The 20,374-nt window shown below is 57.5% G+C and overlaps 1 protein-coding gene across 1 annotated transcript; it reads left to right on the forward strand.

The window, feature by feature from the left end:
* The first annotated feature begins 1,974 nt into the window (after positions 1 to 1,974).
* On the forward strand, positions 1,975 to 10,939 carry USH1G (USH1 protein network component sans). The gene is made up of 2 exons (XM_068413508.1): positions 1,975 to 2,138; positions 9,694 to 10,939. Exons 1-2 carry the CDS (start codon positions 1,975 to 1,977, stop codon positions 10,937 to 10,939), a joined length of 1,410 nt encoding a protein of 469 aa, XP_068269609.1.
* Positions 10,940 to 20,374: the final 9,435 nt, after the last annotated feature.

Raw genomic sequence — 20,374 nt, forward strand, 5'->3', positions numbered from 1 at the left:
TGGTGGTGTTTTGCAGAGGCCAGAGGTTCAGAGTCCTCCTGGGCTAAATGCACTGATTTATCCTCCCTCTTCTGTCCTTGACAGGCAGCAACAGAGGAGAGAGCCTTTACTGCCCTGGGCAATGCTCCAGTCCCCCCTGGGAGCCATTGTACAGCGTAACAAGCTTAATTAGTAATAATACAAGAATCACTAAATAACCTCGGTAATGAATTGCAGACGTTACTGTACTGCTTTTCATCTCGAAGGGTCCCAGTGCCAAATACCTCAGTGTTTAGTATGTCATGTCAGGGCTCTGGGGAGGCTGAGTGGGTGAGTCCAAATCCGCCGATGCGAGCGAATCGTACAGGGAGCGGACCTTTCCTCTGGAGCACTTACGGGGGTCCCCAGGCAGCTGGAACGGTGACTCCGTGTCGGTCACCCAGGGGTTAATCACTGCAGCTTGCGTGGGTGCACCCGGGACTGCTTTTGGGCCACCCCGCTGTCTTGGGGCATTTTTTTTGCTTACATAAATAACCTGTTTCTCTGGCTTTCCTCCTCCCTGCTCGTTACCTTCCAGCCCTCTCTGCTGCCATGTTTCAGTCTTTCCCCATTTTCCCATTCTCTTTTCTACCTTTCCCACCCATCTGCTGCGTCTGCCTTTCCCCTCTCCAAACCCTGTCTGTCCCAGGGCTGTGGTGGCAGACAAAGGATCCAGCCCTGGAGATCTCCATCCCCAGAGACAGGACACGATAGGCAAAATGCACAAGAGAGGAGCAGGACATTCCTCCTCCGTGACAGCTTGTCCCAAGGGATAGGTTCACTGTTGGGCGCAATGTGCTGTGAGAGCCACGTCCTTTGGTCAACATCCAGGCTCAGCTCCATCTCTGCCAACGGCAGAGGGTGCCCGGGGCCTGGGAATCCTGAGCTGGAGGCATTGCCTGGGGCCATCCAGCTCCCCGCAAGGCTCATCGCACCCAGAAATTCAGTGTCAGCATAAAAGACACCCAAGGCCAGATGCTGCCCCTTGTGCATGTCATGGTAGAAGTACTGAGCTACAGACGGGAGTGGGTTTTTTTGGTCTCCAAAGAGGGAGAGGGGGTGAGGAAGGGATTTTTTCCAGCCTGAATGAGTTATTTCAGGTTATCATGGATTCCTGTTGTGCAGTTTGTTGTGCAATTCCCTAGAAAGCAGAGTCCTGTGGGCACAGGCAGGGTGGCTGGGGGACAGGGATGGTGACTGGGTCTGCTGTTGCTTTCCTAGTGACACTAGGGAGAGAGAGAGCGCGATGTATATGTATGTATATATCTCCTTTTTTTTTTTTTTTTTTTTTTTTTTTTTTACCAGGAAAACTGAGCTGTGCCCACCCCTGGTGTTGCTTTGAAATCAGGGGCAGTCACCACACTGCTCTCTGCTGTCTCTGCACGGAGCAGGAGCATCCCTCCCTCCAGGTCCCTACTGCTGCCCTGCTCTGTTGGGGCTGCGAGTAGGGGCTTGCGACCCCTCAGCCCACGCTTCTTCCTGTGCATGCTGCTGCCCCTCACTCGAGATGGGGGAGCTCTGGTGAGGGGCAGGCAGGGCTGTCAGGCAGGATAAGGCCCAGGAGCCTTTCTGGCAGCCTGCTCTGCTTAGGGGACGTGTAGACCCGGCGAGCTGTTGCTGCGTGACCCTGTGCCCACAGCACTCGTCCGAGCCCGACGTGGTGATGCTGCTTAATTGGAGCTTTTAATATGCCGTGGAGCTGGTGCGTGAAGGGTTTGCTGCGAGGAGCTCTCAGGGCTGGAGGATGCTTAGGACCCAGGGGAAGCACTGGAGAGCCTGGCTGGCTGGGCTGGAGGAGCTCCTGCCTCCCCAGCCAGGACTTCTCAGGTGTCCTGGTACAGCGGAGCTGTGCCAGGCAAGCTGGGCCCTCCTGGCAGCTCCCACTTCCCCACCTCCATGCCCATCCTCTGAGCCCCCGTGGGCACCCATGCACTCGCCTGGGGACCACTCCGCACCATGAATGACCAGTACCACCGAGCAGCCCGGGATGGCTACCTGGACCTCCTGAAGGAAGCCACCAAGAAGGACCTGAACTCGCCGGACGAGGATGGCATGACCCCAACCCTATGGGCTGCCTATCACGGCAACCTGGACGCCCTGCGCCTCATTGTCAGCAGAGGGTGAGTGTTGGCGAATGCACGGTGCTGGTCCCGAGGGGACAGAGCAGCTGGGAGCCCATCTTTCCCCCTTCCCTGCTCACAGGTCAGCATGGGTGCAGGTCCCCCACAAAATTATGGCTTCTGTCCATAACACTCCCCCCCATCCTCCCCTCTGTTATTTTTCTTTCCTTGTGGTGCTTTGAGTCTAATCCAGTGCTCCAGATAACTGCTCTGTGTTTTCCCAGCTCCTCTGACCCTATAACCACCCCGTGACTCTGCTCCTGCCCCGAACCCCACCTGCAGTTCCCCAGGTGGGGCAGGGTCATCCCCTTGCACCCCTGCAAGTGCTTTTGCCCTCAGGTCCTATAAAGACAGGCAGAGCTGAAGCGTAGCACATCGGGTCACTGCCACAAAAAAAAGCCCTTTTAAATGAGGGGGCAGAGAGAATAACTGCTCCCTCTGTCCCAAGAAATGCTCGCACAGGGAGATGCGTGCGGTGCCAGCTAGCAGGAGGTGACACTTCTCTGCTTCACCTAAAGCAAGGTCTGAATGTGGGACCCCTGGGCAGCCTGTGGTGCACCTGGAGCCCAGGAAATTCAGAAGCAGGTTCCTCAAGATCTCATTTCTTTAAGCCCAGCCTCCCCCACCGGGGCTGCTCGATGCTGATGTGTCTCTCGGTCCCTCACCAAATCTGTGGGTCTCTGGCTCCGTAAGTGTGGATGTGGTGGAGAGAGGGGAGTGGGACTGAGGGGGCTTGTCAGCCTGGAGGGCTCTACAGCTTGGTGTTGGGGGAACCGTACGAGGTCTGTGCTAAGGCAAGAGCTGCCGTACCTAGTTCCTTCCTGAGCAGTGCGTGGCTCTCCTGGTCCTACCAGCCTGGAGGAGCACATCCCAGTGCTTCCTTCCCACTCTGGTTGCTTTTCTGAGCACCTCAGCTAAAGGCACCCAAGGTGGGGTGGCCTCTGCCTTGTGCTGCGAGGTTGGTGGTGCCACTGATCTTGATTTATTTCTTTCTAATATTGAAGAATAGTGCTGGTGTTGGCAGCCTGGATGGACATCACACCTCCTTGGAAGGGCTTTGCTGCTTCACATTGGATTGGGGTTCAGTGGGGCTGTCAGCTCTCACGCAGGGATTTTCTGCGTCCACCCTGGGCTGTGTTTGCAGCTCTCGTACCCCATCGGCCATGTCTCTGCTGTGCCTGTTGCTGGGCTCTCAGCAGCTCCTGATACTCTCGTCTGCTTGTGCAAAACCTTCAGCTGGCTGCCCTGGCCCTGGCCAGCTGTACTCGCAGGCAGAGCTGCCCCACACATCGCTGTCCTTCTGTTGTAAAACATTTTCTTTTCAGATCCTGGGGTCAGAAAGGCTGTGTGCACTTTGAGAAGTCCCCGAGTGCCTGGCGCAATAGGAGTGTGCTCAGGAAAAAATTATTTCAGAGTCTGGAGGGGAGAGGGGACATCGCTTGGAGTGGTGGCTCCCGAGATGCTCCGGGGCTGAGAGCCCCGTGATGCTTCCCTGGGTGGGGGCTGTGTGACTTACTGTGTACCTCCCAGGAGAGACTGTGCCCAGCAGAAACCTGCTCTGAGCTCCTGCCAGGAGGGGAATCGCCACCCAGAGCCAGAGAGACAAGGGCAGGAGCTCTGGGGATGGGACCCCAAAGTTAGAAATGGCTCCAAAGACCCTTTGATGGCCGAAAAGCAGTCTGAAAGGCTCATGCTGTGGGGTGTTCATCCACGGCACGGACCTTTCTGACTGACTTTATATCATTATATATCCCTATATTGCCCGCCTCCATCGCAGGACACCCCGCAGCACCGCTGCCTGCCCTGACGAGCCACACATCCCAGCCAGCAGTTTCTGCCTCTCCGCGAAGCCCAAGGGCTGCTTTCCCTTGGAGGGGCCCCTTATATAAATTCGTATTGGATTAAAAGGTCCTTTGGGGCTCAATCATGTCTGAGTGCAGCTTGGCTGCTCTTTAATTAACAGCCTAATATACGTTTGTTGCTGACAGGGAAAATAGCCTGGCAAAAGCCCAGTGCCCTTTACGTGATGGATGGTGGAGCACAGTGTGTGTCTGTGGGGCTGCAGGATGCGTTTACACCCATGCATCCATCTCCGTGTGTCAGATCCTCGCCCAGGACCCCACAGAGATCGGTGAAGCCTCCTCGCCTGCAGCTCAGCTCGGTCAGGCACACGTCTGCTCCCCAGAGCTGGCATTGGGTCTGTGAGAGGCAGAAAAGCCCCAGCCCAGGGACAGGGGTGCAGAGAGGGGAAATCATGCAGGAGCTGGGAGAGCCCGTGGGCAGACCCTGTAATTTTCTGCTAGTGCTTAGGGCGATATGTGCAAAGATATTTAAGTCTTGTTCGAGATGAAACTTAATTCTGCGTTGGGTATGTTAACATTACACCTGCACTATAACAATTGGGATGCAAGAGGGGAGGACCCCTGAGTGTCCCTAAATGTCAGGGCATTTCTCTCCGTCTGGCCTCTGCTGTTAAAGTGTTCTTCCTTTGGCACGGAGAGCCCCGCACTGCGAGGCAGGAGCGTGCGGGACTGCGGCGTGGAGCAATGCCCGGGGGAGCGGGGGCCTCGGGACTGGGCTGGCTCTGTGCTGGGATGGGGTGGGAGCAGCTGCAGGGGCTGGTTACCCTCCGAGTGGGTTGCAGCGGGATGCCAAGGCACAGGGGGTGAGGGGGGAGCGTTGAGGCAGCAGGAAACACCGAGACCTCCTTGCTAACGCAGGGCAGTGCTGCTGATGCCCAGACAAGCTGGGAGGTTGAGTGCTGGGGCCAGGCTGTTGTGAAATGTCCTAGCGAGGGTGGCCGGAGGCACCCTGAGAAAGCAGGGCTGTGGGAGGGGGGTGTTGGGGGCAAAAATCACAGCTCTGATCGTCGTGCCCTGGGCAGGCCAGGCTGGTGGACACTTAGGGTTATCTAGGGTCTGTCATCAGGGAAGGAGCCTCACTCATATGCCTGCATGTGCAGCAGATTGCGGTGTAGGGCTGAAATGGGGAGGGGGAAAGAAAGTGGAATAAATCCCTGGGGAGGTCCTTGAGGAAAGCTCATCGTCTCAACTCACACAGAAGGGCTAACGAGGGAGGCTTTTTGCTCTGTCCATAACAGCCTGTGATGTGTCTGTGCCTCTGTGCCACCTTCGCATGGCGATGGAGAGAGAGTTTGGGATGGAGGGATCAGCAGTGGCTCATCCTTCTTGTCTGCAACACAAAAAGCCTTTTTCTTCCTCCTGGCTGGGCTCCAGCGGGGGAAGCGAACTCAATTAACGGGATGGCTGGGAAAAGGCCGGCTGGCTGGCATTTAGTGCTGCAGCTTTTCAGAGGCAGTAATTCTTCAGCGTGGTTTGTTATGAGCTGCTGTGGCAGTGGCAGGCATCAGTCCAGCTCCAGTTAACCACGGGTCTGGGGGCCTCGGCTGGGAACGGCCAGGACTTTCTTGCCTCGGAGTGGACCACTGGAGAGGTGAGGATGTGTCTTTCTGCTAGACAGGTCCGCAGTTAGCTTTGTCACCTGGCGTTTCTTTGCAGAGACGTGCCTCAGTTTCCCTTCTTACAAAAATGGGGGTCACAGATGCTTTGGATGTTAATGGCAGAGGGGTGCAAATAGCTCAGCGGTGTGTTGGAGGGGGACTAGATGGCTCCTGGCATCAGCCAGGCTGCTCGAGGGAGTCACATCACTCCGACTGGGGCAGGGTTGCAGCAGAGGTTGCAGCAAGGCACGTGCAGGTGATGTGCATCCTCTGCACGCCACAGGGCTGACGGCCATGTGGGTGTCAGGAGCAACACGGCAGTGTTGGTGGGGACCTTCCCTGGGGTGATGACCTGCCGGGAAGGTGAAGGAGCAGGGTGGAGCACTGTCACAGCTTCGTCGCTTCCGGCACCTGAGCTGGCTGCTTGGGTCAGCGTGAGGTCTGGGCATGGCGACGTGCTGAGCCGGTAGATGTGCCCCTAGGCAGTGCCACGTACAGCCAACACCAGTAATCCCCAGGGACAATAACTGCTAGCCCAGCTTTCTGCTGGTGCGAGAGCCAGAAAGCCCTGAGATGGGCCTGAGCTACAGCATCTGGTGCTGGGTTTTTGGGAATCTGGCCTTGGAGAAAAGCTGGATCCTTGACCTACCTGCCACCACCTGGACAAAGCCTGGGATACAGGACCCAAGGCTCTGCGCTGGCTCCAAAAACCTCATCTTTTCTGCTCGTTTCTAGGCTTTGCTTGGGTCACTGCCCTGACTGACTTCGCTGAAGCTGGTTGTTTTTTCCTCAAGCCATAAATTATTTTTCCCTCATCCTATATCCAAAAAACATCTTATGGGAGCCAGAGACACTCTGCACCCAGCTGGCTCCTGCTCCGAGGGCCCGATCCTTCACGCACACCCATGAGCCAGGGCGTGAGCCAGCCCATTGCTATCAGAGGAACTTCACACGTGCAGCCAGGGAAGGACGTAAGTGCCGCTGGCTTCCCTGGCTAATTGGGATCCCACGGGAGAAGCGGAGGGGAAAAACCGGCAGGAAGGGAGTGAGTGTGCCTGTCACAGTGCAAACGCAGTGACTCAGGAGATGCACACGTCCACCTCAGGGGCTCAATTAACAGCGTTTTTAATAATGATTATTACAGGAGTTGACTCAGCGCTCAAAAACGCTTTGAAGTTGAGAAGTGCTGCGCTTCACACCTGTTATTAAAATACGTTCCCACTTAGTGGACCCTGCAGTCAGCACCTCCTCGCGTGCAGCGCCCTGGAGGGGAAGTTTTGCTGGGACAGACACCTGCCACAGAGAGGGCCTCGTGTTCATTGTCTGTGCCAGGTCAAACAGCTCTGCTTTGCAAGCTGCCGTTCTTCTTTCCTTCTGATGCATTTTTAGCGCCTGCAGCAGACATTTATAGGGCAAAGGGACCTAGAGATCTAATTTTGCTCTAATCCCTTTGTTTCTAGACAGTGGAAATGTCTGGGGAAAGCTGGTTTTGATGTTCTTTGCCCTCACTTATTCTCTGAAAGCATGAGGAAAGTCGACCTTCAAATATGAAGCCCCCAAGACCTCCCTGCCTTTGCTCTTTGCCACCCAAACCAGACAGACATGAGAATGGGCTCTGAGATGTACTTTATGGATCAAGCATCCATACGCTCAGCTTGGGGAGCAAGATTGTTTGTGGTGAGTCCACAGCTAAGTCACTGCCCAAATCATGAGTCCATGTATGTGTTGGGACCCTCATGGCGCCCTGGCTTGTCTGCCCGTGCATGTCGGGCACACATGTGCCCATTCAGGGCACACGTAAACAGACGAACAACCCTCACATGCTGGAGTCCCACCGCCAGCCCTGGCAGTTCCAGTTTCACTGGCTCTTTAATCCAGCTCCATCAATAATTTACTCCTCTCTTGCAATTCATCAAATATTTATCGCCCCCATGAATTTCCCAGCCTGGACATGTCACTACGAGGGTAGAGGAGAGGGCTGGGGAGTTACTGCTCCTGGAAACTCTGCATTGCCAGAGTACCTGCAGCTCCCTCCTCTCCTTCTGCTGGCTTCATGGCTCTTCCATCCTGTGATCTCCTGTCCTTCTCCTCCCTAGCACCCATCTTCAAAGCCTTTCTGTGCTTTTATAAGAGGTGTTGAAGGCTCTGGATACAGAAGCCCTGCAGGGTTTGTGGGTCTTTTTGGCGCTTACACAGTTTTGAACCTTTTGGCTAACTTGCTGAGTTTGCCAGCAGGCTCAAGGGTGAAATTTCTACACCTTTTGTGAAAATACGTGCGTAGTGGAGCTGCTGCTGATGCTTCCACAAGGGGAAAGCTGAGCGACCTCATAGCAGCTCTTGGGGAATACAGACAGGGAGCTCACACTCTGTGTCTGAATAATCTCCAGGTTAATCTCTGGACACTCTTTATTGCTTCTGCCTTTTGCAGAATCCTTTCCCTTCAGTGTTACATAGCTGAGATGTTAGCAAAGCCTGAGGATTGCGAAGTAGACATCAGCGTCCAGAGCAGGCAGCAGGGAGCCTGCCTGCGGTACGGGGAGGGCAAGTGTGCCTGTTACTGGGTCTTGTGCATGGGCAGTAGTGATGAAGGTGTGAAGCTGGCAGGGCGAAGAAGTTCCTCAGCTCCTGTAATCTCTGTGCTCTTTCTCTGAAGTAGTTTTCAGACTCTTTCAAGCAAGGCAAGCGTGGAGCATGTGGGGTTTGGGAGAGGGTTCGGGGCTTTGCTGCTCCCACTCCTGTCAAAACAGGTCCTAAAGCAGCAAGGAGTGAAGTGACGTGGGCTAAAGGTCTCACGTGTGCATTCGACTTCCAGACTCCTGGTGTCACCAAGCTGGGGTCCTCGTGGTGGAACCAGCAGTGCTCGGTTCCTCTAGAGCTCATTGAAAGGGTGATGTGGAAAGAGGCAGGAGCTGTGCTGAGCCAGAGCTCTGCTGCCCGCAGGGAGTTGCTCTTGAGGGTGGTGGAGCTGCAGAGCCTTAATAAAAGGCTTTGCCTTATCCATGTGCACACAGGGAGAGCGCCTTGTTGACAGATACTGCTGCCGGCTGCATATCATTAGCACACGCGCTCGGGCGAAGGCTGGTGCCAGCAGGGGTGTGAACTATCTCTTGTTTCAGCAGATCACAAATGCAGAGGAGTGGCAGGAGGACAGGCTTCCCTTGGAGCCTAGGTTGGTGTCTATCCCGTCATGGAAGGCAGGAGATGTGGGCAAGCGGTTGTGTCCCGTCAGCAGCTTGCTGGGGTAGGGTCTGGCACGGTGTGAGAGCAAATGCTGGTGGCATTAGTCGAGTGTCCAGCTCTTGAGTGCAGAAACCTAATCTCCACTTTCTCTGAAACTGGATTCTCAGGATGTGCTAATACCAATGCGCTTCAAGCCATGCAATCGAAACCAAGCGTGGTGCAGCAAAAACCCGCACAAAACCCCAACCCCGAGGCCAGTGCCGGCAACTTTGCTCTTACTCTCTACTAACAGCGTGTCCTCTTGTGCCCTGAATTCCCCCAGGCACCAGTGAACAGGAGGGTGGGAAGGCACAGCAGCTGGTGGGTTTCAGAACCGATGCTGAGGATGGCTGTGTCATGGTGGTGCGACCATCATGGTGGGACCCCATGGTGTCCCACGCAGGATGTGGTGTATGGAGAGGTATTTTGTGATGTCCCTCCATAGAATCTGAACGAAGCCAAGATTTGAAGATCGAATCTGACTAGCATTTAATGGGATGCTTGAGATTTGAAAGTTTTAAAAAATCTTAAGGTCTGAGCTAGAATCAGCTCCGTAGCTCAGTTCTGGGCTATTCAGAATCTGGCTTGCCTTCCTCCAAAAATCAGTTTGATGCAGGAACATTGTCTGCTGAGAGCTAAATTCAAGTCACAGGAATAATCACAGACTCGCGTGTCAGGCATGTGATTCCATGTCAGCGATACACTCCTCCAGAAGCCCCCCTTCAAATTAAACTGTTGGGGCCAGAGGTGTGTAACTTCATATTTTGAGGATGCAGCAGTTCAGGGTGCTGATTTGCCCCTGCACAACTGGGAATATCTCGGTAGAGTCTGTCAGCCATGCCTGCGTACTAACCAGTTGTTTTCCTTGCTGTCTAGGGGCGATCCAGACAAATGTGACATCTGGGGGAACACCCCTCTCCACCTGGCAGGAGCCAATGGCCACCTGAACTGCCTTTCCTTCCTCATCTCTTTTGGGGCCAACATCTGGTGCCTGGACAATGACTACCACACCCCGCTGGACATGGCAGCCATGAAGGGGCACATGGAGTGTGTGCGATACCTGGACTCTATAGCTGCCAAGCAGAGCAGCCTCAACCCCAAGCTGGTGAGCAAACTGAAGGACAAGGCCTTTCGGGATGCGGAGCGGAGGATTAAGGACTGTGTGAAGCTGCAGAAGAAGCACCATGAAAGGATGGAGAAACGGTACAGAAAGGAGATGTCGGATAATTCGGATACCATGAGCTTCTCCAGCTATTCGAGTAGCACCTTAAGCAAGAAGTTCCAACACATGTCTATGGTAACCTCCCTGCCATACTCACAAGCCACCATCCATGGCACAGCCAAGGGAAAGACGAAAATCCAAAAGAAGCTAGAGAAGAAGAAGCAGGTGGATGGGACTTTCAAGATCTACGAGGATGGGAGGAAAAGCGTGCGGTCTCTGTCTGGTCTGCAGCTGGGGAACGACGTCATGTTCGTGAAGCAGGGCACATACGCCAGCCCCAAGGAGTGGACTCGGCGTAATATCAGAGACATGTTCCTCACGGATGAAGACACTGTCTCCCGTGCCATAAGTGACCCAGGTTTGCACATGGACTCAGCCCACTCGGAGGTCAGCACCGACTCTGGCCATGAGTCCTTGTTCAACCGCCCGGGGCTGGGCACCATGGTGTTCCGGCGCAACTACGTCAGCAGCGGGCTTTTTGGGATCGGCCGGGAGGACGCTGGCACGCTGGGTGAAGATAATGCAGATGGGGTAGGTGTCAAACTGCGGAGCCGCCTGCAGCGCTCGCCAAGTCTCAACGATAGCATTGGCAGTGCCAACAGCCTGCAGGAGAGGAACGCGGAGGAGCTACCCTGGGATGAGGTGGAGCTGGGCTTAGATGATGATGACGAACCAGACACCAGCCCCTTGGAGACTTTTCTGGCTTCCCTGCACATGTTTGAGTTCATCTCCATCTTGAAGAAGGAAAAGATTGACTTGGAGGCCCTCATGCTATGTTCAGACAATGACCTGAAGAGCATCAATATCCCATTGGGCCCCAGGAAAAAGATTGTGGATGCCATCCAGAGGAGACGGCAAACTCTGGAGAAGCCAGATGTCATTGTAGACACTGAACTGTAAGTAGGAGATGGGGCCTCTGAGCGATTAAACCCTTCAGCAAGTGGAGATGTGGATAATGTAAGGTCTTGTTTTCAACCCACTCGGAAGAGTAGGAATCCAGGTAACCTCAGTGCTTCTGTGTGTGGGCAAATTCCTGCTTGTGTGGAAATGATGAGAGTTTGGAGAGGTGGCAATAGAGTTAGTTCATTACTCAACAGCCCTAATGTGGCTGGGCAGGACATGAAGCCCTTGTTTTGTTTCATAACCTGTGTGAATGAAGACTGCTCTGTGGTCTGATCCTTCTGAGTCCCTGTAGCTGGGATTTTCAACCACTCTCAGGCTTGTCTTGACTTTTCACCTTTTGAGGGCGTTAGGAAATCAACCGCAACTCCCGGTGGGAGCAGGTGGACGGCAGTGCCCAGTGGCACTGGGGATCCTTCCCCAAATGCTTGAGATCTTACTCAGGCCTTTGGAGATTGCATATCTGGGTTGGAGTTGTTGCTGTTTTATGGTGTTTCCAGGGTTTGGTTGGTTTTGTTTGAAGGACCATGTGCCTGCCATAGAGGTGAGGGGAAGGCATCAGCGTGGGTGTCCCCACTGTCACATCCATTGACACCCCAATCCACTCTGTTGTTTGGGCTTCCCAGCCTTCAGATATCTGTGTGCTTCTTGCTGGTTTTACAGGCTTTCGGTACACTTGGTCTTGGACAGGATGCTGATAGATTTTTCTCTTTCCCTTTGCAGATAGCAGCATCATCCTTTTATTTATTTTTTTTTTTTAATGCTTGAGAAACAAACCCAGTTCTAAGTTGCCAGAAAACACAAGCCAGAGACTCTCTTCCTGGGGCAGCTGAAAGCTACAGCCATTCCCACCAGTCCCTCTGGACTGCCCTCCTGCGCCCTCGCTCTGCTCCCTGTCTGTGTGATGCTCCCGGGCGGTACCTGGTACCTCGTACGCAGGGGTGACTGCTGAGATGGGACCAGGCAGCTCCAACCTGCCAGCCTCGAAGGGATGACGATCGCCTGCTCACTGGAGGAACAAGCCAGGATGCTGTGCCCTCGTGGGCTGAGGGACCACACGAAGCCATGAATGGAAGTAGTTATGTGATGGTATTTTCCAGGGGATGCGAAATAAATAATTACACCCATTCTTGAGTGAGTGAGTGAGTGAGTGGTTGATCTGGGGTTTGGGCTGGAGCAGCTGGGGAGTCCTGGTATCTGTCCTGGCTGCTTTGGTATGGTGTTTGATGCGGTGGTTTTGGAAGGGAGTTTTGACTACTGTGCTTTGGGGCTGTTCAGTTTGAGATGCGCCGGCCCTGGCTTTAGCCAGCAGGTGCTCAGCATGTCCCCGACTCCAGTCTGTGCTCTCTTGAGGGCGACAATCCGAAATGAAGGTAGTGGTTTGAACACGTTGGTCGTTGCCTTCCAGTGGTCAAATGGCTGTTGCATGGCGGCAGCGTTTCTGCCCCATCTCTCCGGGGCACTGGGCTGCATCAGCAGTTTGTGTGTGAAGGACCTTGACTTTCACCTCCAGGAGCGTCCCAGGACTGAGCGCAGCACCGGGCTGCAGCACAGAGCCTCTTCCAAGCATCCCCACATCAGTGCTCCAAACGCAGCTCCGAACCGTAGCGTTAGGTGTTCTGCACAGACCCATCCTGGCCATTGCGCTCGCTTCCCGGGCCCTCAGCTCCCAGCTCCACTGCACCATTTTACATACGTGATCTACGGGCAGCTCCTGGGTGGCTGGAGTGTTTCTAGGGTGCAGCAGCGGAATGGGGACCTGGGCAGTGACATATCCTGATGGGAGAGAGAGTCAACAGCCCCTTGCCATGGGCAACGTGCCTGCTCAGGCTGTGATGCAAACCACCAGATCAGAGAGGTGCCGCGCGTTGTTACTGTACTGCTTATCCAGCCTGATCTCAAGGATGCAAATGATGAGGAATGACCTGAGCACAGTGACTCCTGGCAGTCTGTGCGTGCTCATCCCGCGTCTGGCTGGGCTCTGGGCCGCGCTTGTCCCTTCGGGGCTGTGGAGGTTGTGGTTTTGCTGTGTGGACGATGGGGATTTGTTTGGTGTGAAGCTGTGCTGCTCCCTGCCTGTGTGTGCCCTGAGTGTGTGTAGGGGAGGAGAAATACTCTTTACAAGCAAGAAATACTCATTACAAGCAAGAAATATTCTTTGCAAGGTGGCTCTCTGTCCTACTGCCCCCCAAGTGGCTGATGTCCTGCCAGGAGAGGTGTGGGGTCGCAGCCTTGTGCCACTGCACGTAGAGTTGCTCCAGCATCAGCTAAACACCACCACTGCACTGATCAAGATCTTTCTGCACAGATGTACACTGAGAAGGAGAGGGTTTTTTTTTTAAGTGCTTTTTAGAGCTAAAAGTGCTTTTATATTTGAAATTACAAGTTCTGCATAACTCTTGGCTTGATTTCCAGGCAAAAGGGCGAGTGATCAGATGTGCTGAGTCAGTGAGTTCTCTGGCACCGAGGCCCCAGCGCTGTTTTCCTTGGTCCCTCTCCAAAGCCCCGGGGCTGCCATCCGTCCCAGCAGGGAGAGCTGGGGCTGGGCTCGCTAATGTCACAGCTCCCTCTGCCGGGACCCGGCCCGGGGAGAGCAGGATGGGACCCGCTGCCTGCGGGGGCTGCGGGGATGTGGCACGGCAGAAGGGCGGCCACCAAGCCCTGCTGCGAGCAGGACCTACAACCTAAGGCCAATTTTCAGGTGAGGTTAAAGCGGCTAAATTCACCCCCTGCCTTATGGGGTCATACATGGGCACACGTGTGACTTCATCCAAGCCCTCTGCCCTTGCTCTGGGTAACTGGAACAGCGCCGGCTGCCCACCATGGACCAGCTCCCGGCTCCAATTCCCCCGGGGATGAATCGTGCCTTTGGGTCTGTGCTGGGCACAGGAGAGAAGCGATTTGCCCTGACTCGCATCGCTGTCACTCCAGTGAAATAGGGACCAGTTTATCCCAGCGGATGACAGGGAGAAGCAGATCTATTGGCTTGGCACTCGCTGGAGCCTTTCACGGGCCAGGCACTGGGACGCGGTGGGTGTGTGGGGGCTGCGGGCAGCTGGGGTTTGCACACTCCCTAACTTTGCCTTTTTGCTTAGGAGCACCCAAGCAGTTGCTGATGTTGGGCTGATGCTGACACAGACAGAGATCCCTTCTCCCAACTTGTCTTTCCTCCAGAGAGCTGGTGAAAAGGTTTGGTGACATGACGGTACTCAAGTGCCATGGGACATGTCCCCACAAAGCTAAGACCGAGCCCAGAAATGCTGCTCAGGATTGCTGAGCCCCGATACCAACGTGGTCACCTCCACAGCCGTGGGGAGAGACCAGAACTGAGCCGTGGCACCAACACAGTGTTGCAGAGCCCAAGAGATGGGCTCAGGCCCACAGCTGCCCCAGGTGGGGTGAGGAGGATGGTCTATGGGCACAGGGTGGCTATCAGACGTGCCAGCAGCCCTGGAGCAAACGCCTGCTCTTTGGGCTCATGCGTGTTGCTTGTCTTGGGGTTAGATCTTCAGTTTCCAACCAGGTTGTCTCCCAGGAAGCGTGGGGATACAGCCCTTGCAGGACAGGGTGTTCAAACCCCCAGCCTAGGAGATGTCCCCTGGTTTCCATATTCCCTGGTGAGCTGGGCTGCTGCATCCCCCCGGGCTTGTGATGGAGCCGGGCTCTGCTCACCCTGGGCATGGAGAGGGGACGTGGCTGTCCCCGGGTTCCCGGCACAGCCAGGCCCTGTCGCTGCTCTGCCCGTCAGCAGCCCGGCCTCCGTGGGGGAACCTCTCCGGCGCTAATTGCATCTGCTCCACGGCCAAGAACAACAAGCTGCTTTTGGAGAGGGCGCTTATGAAAGCAGGGTGGAGGCCAGGGCTGGCACACCCAGGAGAACACCCTGAAATACCCTCCCAAACAGAAACCGAGCCAGGCGGCAGGTTTCCCCGAGACCCGGCGCTCGTACCGGTACGACACGGCGCAGGTCCCGCGGGCACCGAGCCGGTGGATGGCAGCATGTCCCTGGCAGGGAACCTGCCATCCCGGGGATGATCGTCCCTTAACAAACACCAAACCACCACGTGCCTGTGTTAAACTGGGCTTCCCAGCAAAGCCAGTGCCCTGGGTTGAGCCTGGGTGTGTGTTTCCCTGTCCCCGATGGTGCAGGAGGTGGTGTGCAGGGAGCGGAGCGAGGCCGAGGGGCTGTGCCAGCGGGCTGGCTGTGGCACAGACACCCCACCCTGGAGCTGGACAGCCCCGGCTCGGAGAAACATCACTCACAAAAGCGATGCTGATCCACAGTCCCTGGCCTCACCCCTGTGCGGCTGCTGCGAGGGGACCGTGTCGGTGCTCACGGTCACTCAGGTGCTTTTGTCTCCCCATTCTCAGGTGCTGGCTGGGGCCCTGGACCGTGGTCTGGAGGAGGGAGAAGGCAGGGGAGGTTTTCAGGGATGACCAGGGGTGTGCAGTGGTGGCGCTGGAGATGCGGGTTTGCAGGTGCCGAGCGAGCGTTGCAGCATCCCTGCCTGGCTGCTGGGTACCATGGCTGGAGAGGGATGCGGCTGCTTCCCCCAGGCTGCCAGCAGCACTGGGGCTACTGGCTGCTCCCCTTGGATGGCACATGGGAACTGAGGAAGGACATCGCCCGTGGGACACCAGGTAGGGCCTACGGGCAGAGGGGATCACGGGAGGCATCTCCCCTGGGCAGGAGCACCTCGTCCTCAGCCCTGCCTGATGCTCCTCTCCTCCAGCCTCACCCAGAGCTGGTGATGGCCATGGTACCCACACTGGAGGGTGACACTGGGGTCCGGGACCTGCCAGGCCAGCATGGGCCATTGCATGCCACTTGCTTAACTATTTCCTGCCCATCCCGTCCGGGATTCACTTCCTGGCCGAGCCGCTGAGTAACGTGCGGCGGCAGGAACGGACGTGAGCGGGAAGGGGCCCTGTGCAGAGTGCCCATGGCACACCCCGGCCTTGCCATGCCTTGCCTGGGTTGGATGCAGCACCTTGCAGGGGCTTTGCAATGGTTTTTGGGGACCCTTCGTGGCTGTTTCCAAGACCAAAGTGCCCCGAAAGGCAGGAACATGGGCATGGCCCAGCGTGTCCTCCCTGAGAGAGAGCTGCCGAGCGGGTCAGGGAAGCGGGCGAAATAGAGGGTTATTTTCTTTTAATGCTGGCTTTAGGTATTAACAGGGCAAATTATTTTCTATGTCTGCTTCATGCAGTTCATAAATGTTAGCAAAATATCAGGCGATGCCGTGGATTCTGCCACCAAGTGTCTTGGGGCTGGAGTGAGCTCCTCCGTACCCATCATCCCAGTACTCATTGCCCCAGTTTGCTCTCAGCTGGGGTGGCCGGAGGAGCACAGGGATGCGCCTGCAGACAGCACTGAGCATCCCTGGGGTAGCTGGGGCAGCCCCAGGTGTGGGGCATCACCAGTGCCCGGGGCCTGTCTGCCTTTGGTGGGCTGCCCGTGGCGCCTGGTGCAGGCAGGCTGTTCGCTGGAGGTGCAGGGTGGGGAGATGCCCCCTCCGGGGTGTGAAGCTAAAATCCCTGACTGCTGCTGAACGAGGGCCGGGAGCAGGGCAGCACCTCCCGTGGGGCTCGGTGCAGGGCCAGAGCACAGGTTTGCTCTGTAATTGCAGGGTTGTGGCTGCAATGACCTTTTCCAGCCTTAGCAGGGGTGTGGAGCTGTTCCTGCAGAAGCATGGAAGGAATTGCCCTGCTTTGAGACCCCCCAGAGCCCCTTGGCGCTCAGGCTGGGTGGGCTGGGGGCTAAGGGGGAGCTACGGGGCTGTGTGGAGCTGAAAAAGCCAGGCGTTATCTCCCAGGCTCCGTCCCCAGCAGCACGGAGAGAGGGAGGGATTTGAGGGCTCGTGGCCAACTACAGCTTGGGGTGAAGATGTGGCTGCGGTCAGGTACGTGGCACTGGTCTGGATTCACCCTGCTGAGCACCGACAGTGCTGCTGGGGGTAAGTGTGCTTTGAGCACAGGCACCGCCTGATCTCTGTCCCCAGCTGCTGAGCATCCCTGGTACCCCGTGACAGCCAGACTCACTCTGGCATGACCCTGCAGCCAGCGGTGAGGAAGGAGTTGTGCCCAGCACTGCTGGTGGGGATGCTGAAGCTGCGGGGAACTGTATTTTAGGAGAACTTGACTCCAAACCCAGTGATGGAGCTGGATCTGTGCCGCTCCACGTGCCGGGGTGAGGGCACCGAGCAGCCCTGCACAGCCCCCAGCACCAGGGCAGCTCCTGCGTGAACCAGGGACCAGCTCACGGGGGGTCCCGGAGGTGACGGTGGGTGGGAAGGGGTTGGGAAACCCTCTGTGGCTGGGACAACACTGACACTGGCTCCTCGGTAGCGCCACTAGCTGAGACCACGCGGTTGTCTGGGGCAAACACCAGCGCTGCAGCATTGGTGCCCTGGACACCCATTCATCCTACCCCAGATGTTTCGGTGGGAGGAAGGCAGGTGGCAAAGGCACCAGGGGGCTGTGTGACCCCTGGCTGGTGTGGGGTCAGCCAGCACCCCTCGGCACACGTGCTGCGGTGCTGCCTCCCCCACCACCTCCTGCCTGCGGCACTGGGGACCCCACTTGTGGCAGAGCCCCACGATGCCAGCCTGGGCCCCGGGGCAGCTCTGAGAGTGGGAGACAATCCTGCTGTTCTTCACTATCTCCCAGCCTCCTGCTTTTTCAGAGGGACACGGACAACCTTCCCGCTGCTGCTGTTCCCTGATCTTTGGCTGAGCTTTAACCTTTTAGGATGCACTTTGACAACAACTGTGCTTTCCTGCTACAGGACACCGAGCTCCAACCCAACAGCGCTCTCCAAAGCCGGCAGAGCCACCCAGCCCTGAAGGTCCTGGTGGGACCAGGAGCAGCTGTCACCAGAGAAGACACCCAAGCGAAGGCTGGACCACACGACCCACTGCGGTACTGCACCGGGAGCAGCAAGTGCAGGGCTGCGAGGGATGATCCAGCCCAGAAACCACCCAAACCCCGGCAGTAAGTCCCACGCAAGCCTTTAAGCCCTGGTGGGGATGGATTTCTTTGGGGTCCCCTCCCCAGCTCAACCCCTGGGTAGAGGGTGCACCAGGGCATCGCTGGCAGCAGGCTCAGCACCACGCTGCGTTCGCCCAAGGACAGGATCTGCCCTCACTGGTAGCGCTGGGGACAAATCCAGCTCCTACAACACCTCTTTATTCCTGACCCATTATCTCACCGCTGGGACGTGGCAGAGCTTGGCCGTGTCACAGCAAAACCCGACGCTGGCAGCGGGGACCCTCGCCCGCGCTCGCACCCCCAAGACGCTGCCTGGGGGTTTTGGACTGTGTTTTGGAAACGCACCCCCAGATGGGATGGCTGACCCCTGCGTCCCCCGGCCCTGGTGCGTGGTGCCATCAGCTGCGGGCGCTGCTGGCGAGAAGCGTGGAGGGACGCGTGGGAGCTCCAGCGAAAGGCCTGAATGGGGCTGTGATAAATCCCCAGCCTGGCCCTTTTCCACAGCCACAAACAACCCCTGAGCTTGGCACCGGCTGCTCGGCCAGCGTGCCAGCACCCGGGGGCGGCGGCGGCCACGGCACCCGGGTCAGCCTGGGCTGCTGCCCCCAAATCCCTGCAGGTCCCCAGCAAAGCACAACTCCCACGCCAACACCCATTATTTCATCTGCCCTTGGCATTGTGGAGCCCAGCTCCCGTGGGGTCCCCGGAGCAGTGCAGCCATCGGGATGGGGAGATGCAGGGGGCAGCCGTGGTCCCGTCCAAGCCGCCACCTCTGGAGCTGAGCGCCCAGCCCTCAGCCCTGCTCAATAACCGAGCTAACGAGAGCCGCTGTCAACGCGTCTGCAGCTCCCCAGCCCGCGCGGGGAAGGACGCCTGCTCGAGGCACGCAGGAGGAGAAACCTGTTTCACTGACCTTGCTCCATCGCCGCCGTCCTGGCTGCGCCGGGGGCGAGTGTGGGGCTGCGGCGGAGGGCGAGGGCCTCGGCCACCCCTCAGGGGCACGGCGAGGAGGAGGAGGAGCGGGGCCGGGGCTGCATTGCCAGCGGGTCGGGGTGCTGGGGTCTGCGCTGGGCAGGAGAGCCAGACCCCGCTCAGTCGATGCTGTGTCTCGGTGTGGCTCCTCGCCTGCCCCCGGAGCCTCGCTCCACCCCTCATCAGCTAATAAAGCCTCCGCCGTGCCGGTCCCTCCTTTGCCACTGAGTCACGGGCTGACCCAGCCCAACCCCCTGACTGCCCCGCACCTCCATTTTCTGACCTACAAAGCAGGGCTCATCCCCACCACTCTCCTCCTCCCTTACATAAGAGCACCGAGCGCCAAAGCCAACCCCGCAGCACTTCGCAACCCTCAGGTGATGCCCGAGGGGCAACGGTGGGTGCTCAGCACCAGCGTATGGGCTCGGCCACCCATGCCCAGGGTTGTGTGGACCCCGGCTGTGGGTTTCGTGGGTGCTGAGCAGCCCTCGAGGGCACTGACAGACAGCCGTGAGCTGGCCACTGTTTGCACCCACAGACAACATCTCCCCAGGGGTTTTGGTGGTGGTTCAGGGGCTGGGAAGGGGAGGTGAGCAGCGCGTGCTGTTCTTGGCATGGCGTCCTGCCCGCTCCAGTGCCAGGGAATGCCTTCGCCCCACTGCCCTGGTGCTTTGGCCCACCTCCAGCACCCCGAAACCCGGCCGGTCGGGTTTGCAAAGCAGGCCAGGGACGGCTGGGGAGGTGGAGGCTTTCTGGGTGCCTGCTGGGCTGTGCTGGGCTCCTCTCTGCTGCTTGCCGAGGAGCAGCCCTGTCCCCATCCTGCCCCCACTCCCCTGGGAGAAGCATAAAAATATTCCTTTTTTTTTGGTTGTTTTCTAAAGCCAACAGCAAAGGCTGCTCTGTGTGAAGCAGGACTGTGGCCCAAAGGGTCCTGAGGCGGAGGATGAGCATCCTTGGGTCACAGGGGGGACCAGGTGACAGCACCCGCCAGCATCCCCACGGGAAGGCTGCTGGGCAGAGGGGTCCGTGGGGCACCCAGTGGGTATGGGGATCCCCGGGGAGTGGGACCCCGGAGCTTTGGGCCCCAGGACCGGCCGCGGTGCTGAGCCACCGCAGTCAGGGAGAGAAGCAGGAGCCGGCTCGGCCGCGGCCCAGCGCTGCCTGACGTAAGAGGTTATACAAGCCTGCATGGGCAGGGTGCGGGCAGCAGCACCGGCGTGGCTGTGACCGGGGCCCTGCTCCCGCTGTGGGATAACGCCTGCAGGAATGAGGACAGCCCGGCCGCCCGCCCCACGCTGGGCATCCCTCACAAAAGCCCTGGGTGGCAGTGGCACCCTGGAGCGGTACCCACGAGGGATGCACAGGCTTCCTGGAGGAGCACGGCGGGGCTGGGCAGCACCCATAGAGGGGTAAAAGCCAACCCGGAAAGGAGTGAAGATGGTCTGGTGGTGTCCACGTGCCCAAGAGCCACGT

Source organism: Nyctibius grandis, chromosome 15 (assembly GCF_013368605.1).
Source record: "Nyctibius grandis isolate bNycGra1 chromosome 15, bNycGra1.pri, whole genome shotgun sequence".
Lineage (NCBI taxonomy): Eukaryota > Metazoa > Chordata > Aves > Nyctibiiformes > Nyctibiidae > Nyctibius > Nyctibius grandis.

What these genes read in the sequence shown, in the direction of transcription:
- USH1G (XM_068413508.1), top strand. Translation starts at nt 1,975, where the DNA reads ATGAATGACCAGTACCACCGAGCAGCCCGGGATGGCTACCTGGACCTC. An exon ending in CGCCTCATTGTCAGCAGAGG is followed by an intron (nt 2,139 to 9,693) that starts GTGAGTGTTGGC and finishes CTTGCTGTCTAG; the next exon opens with GGGCGATCCAGACAAATGTG.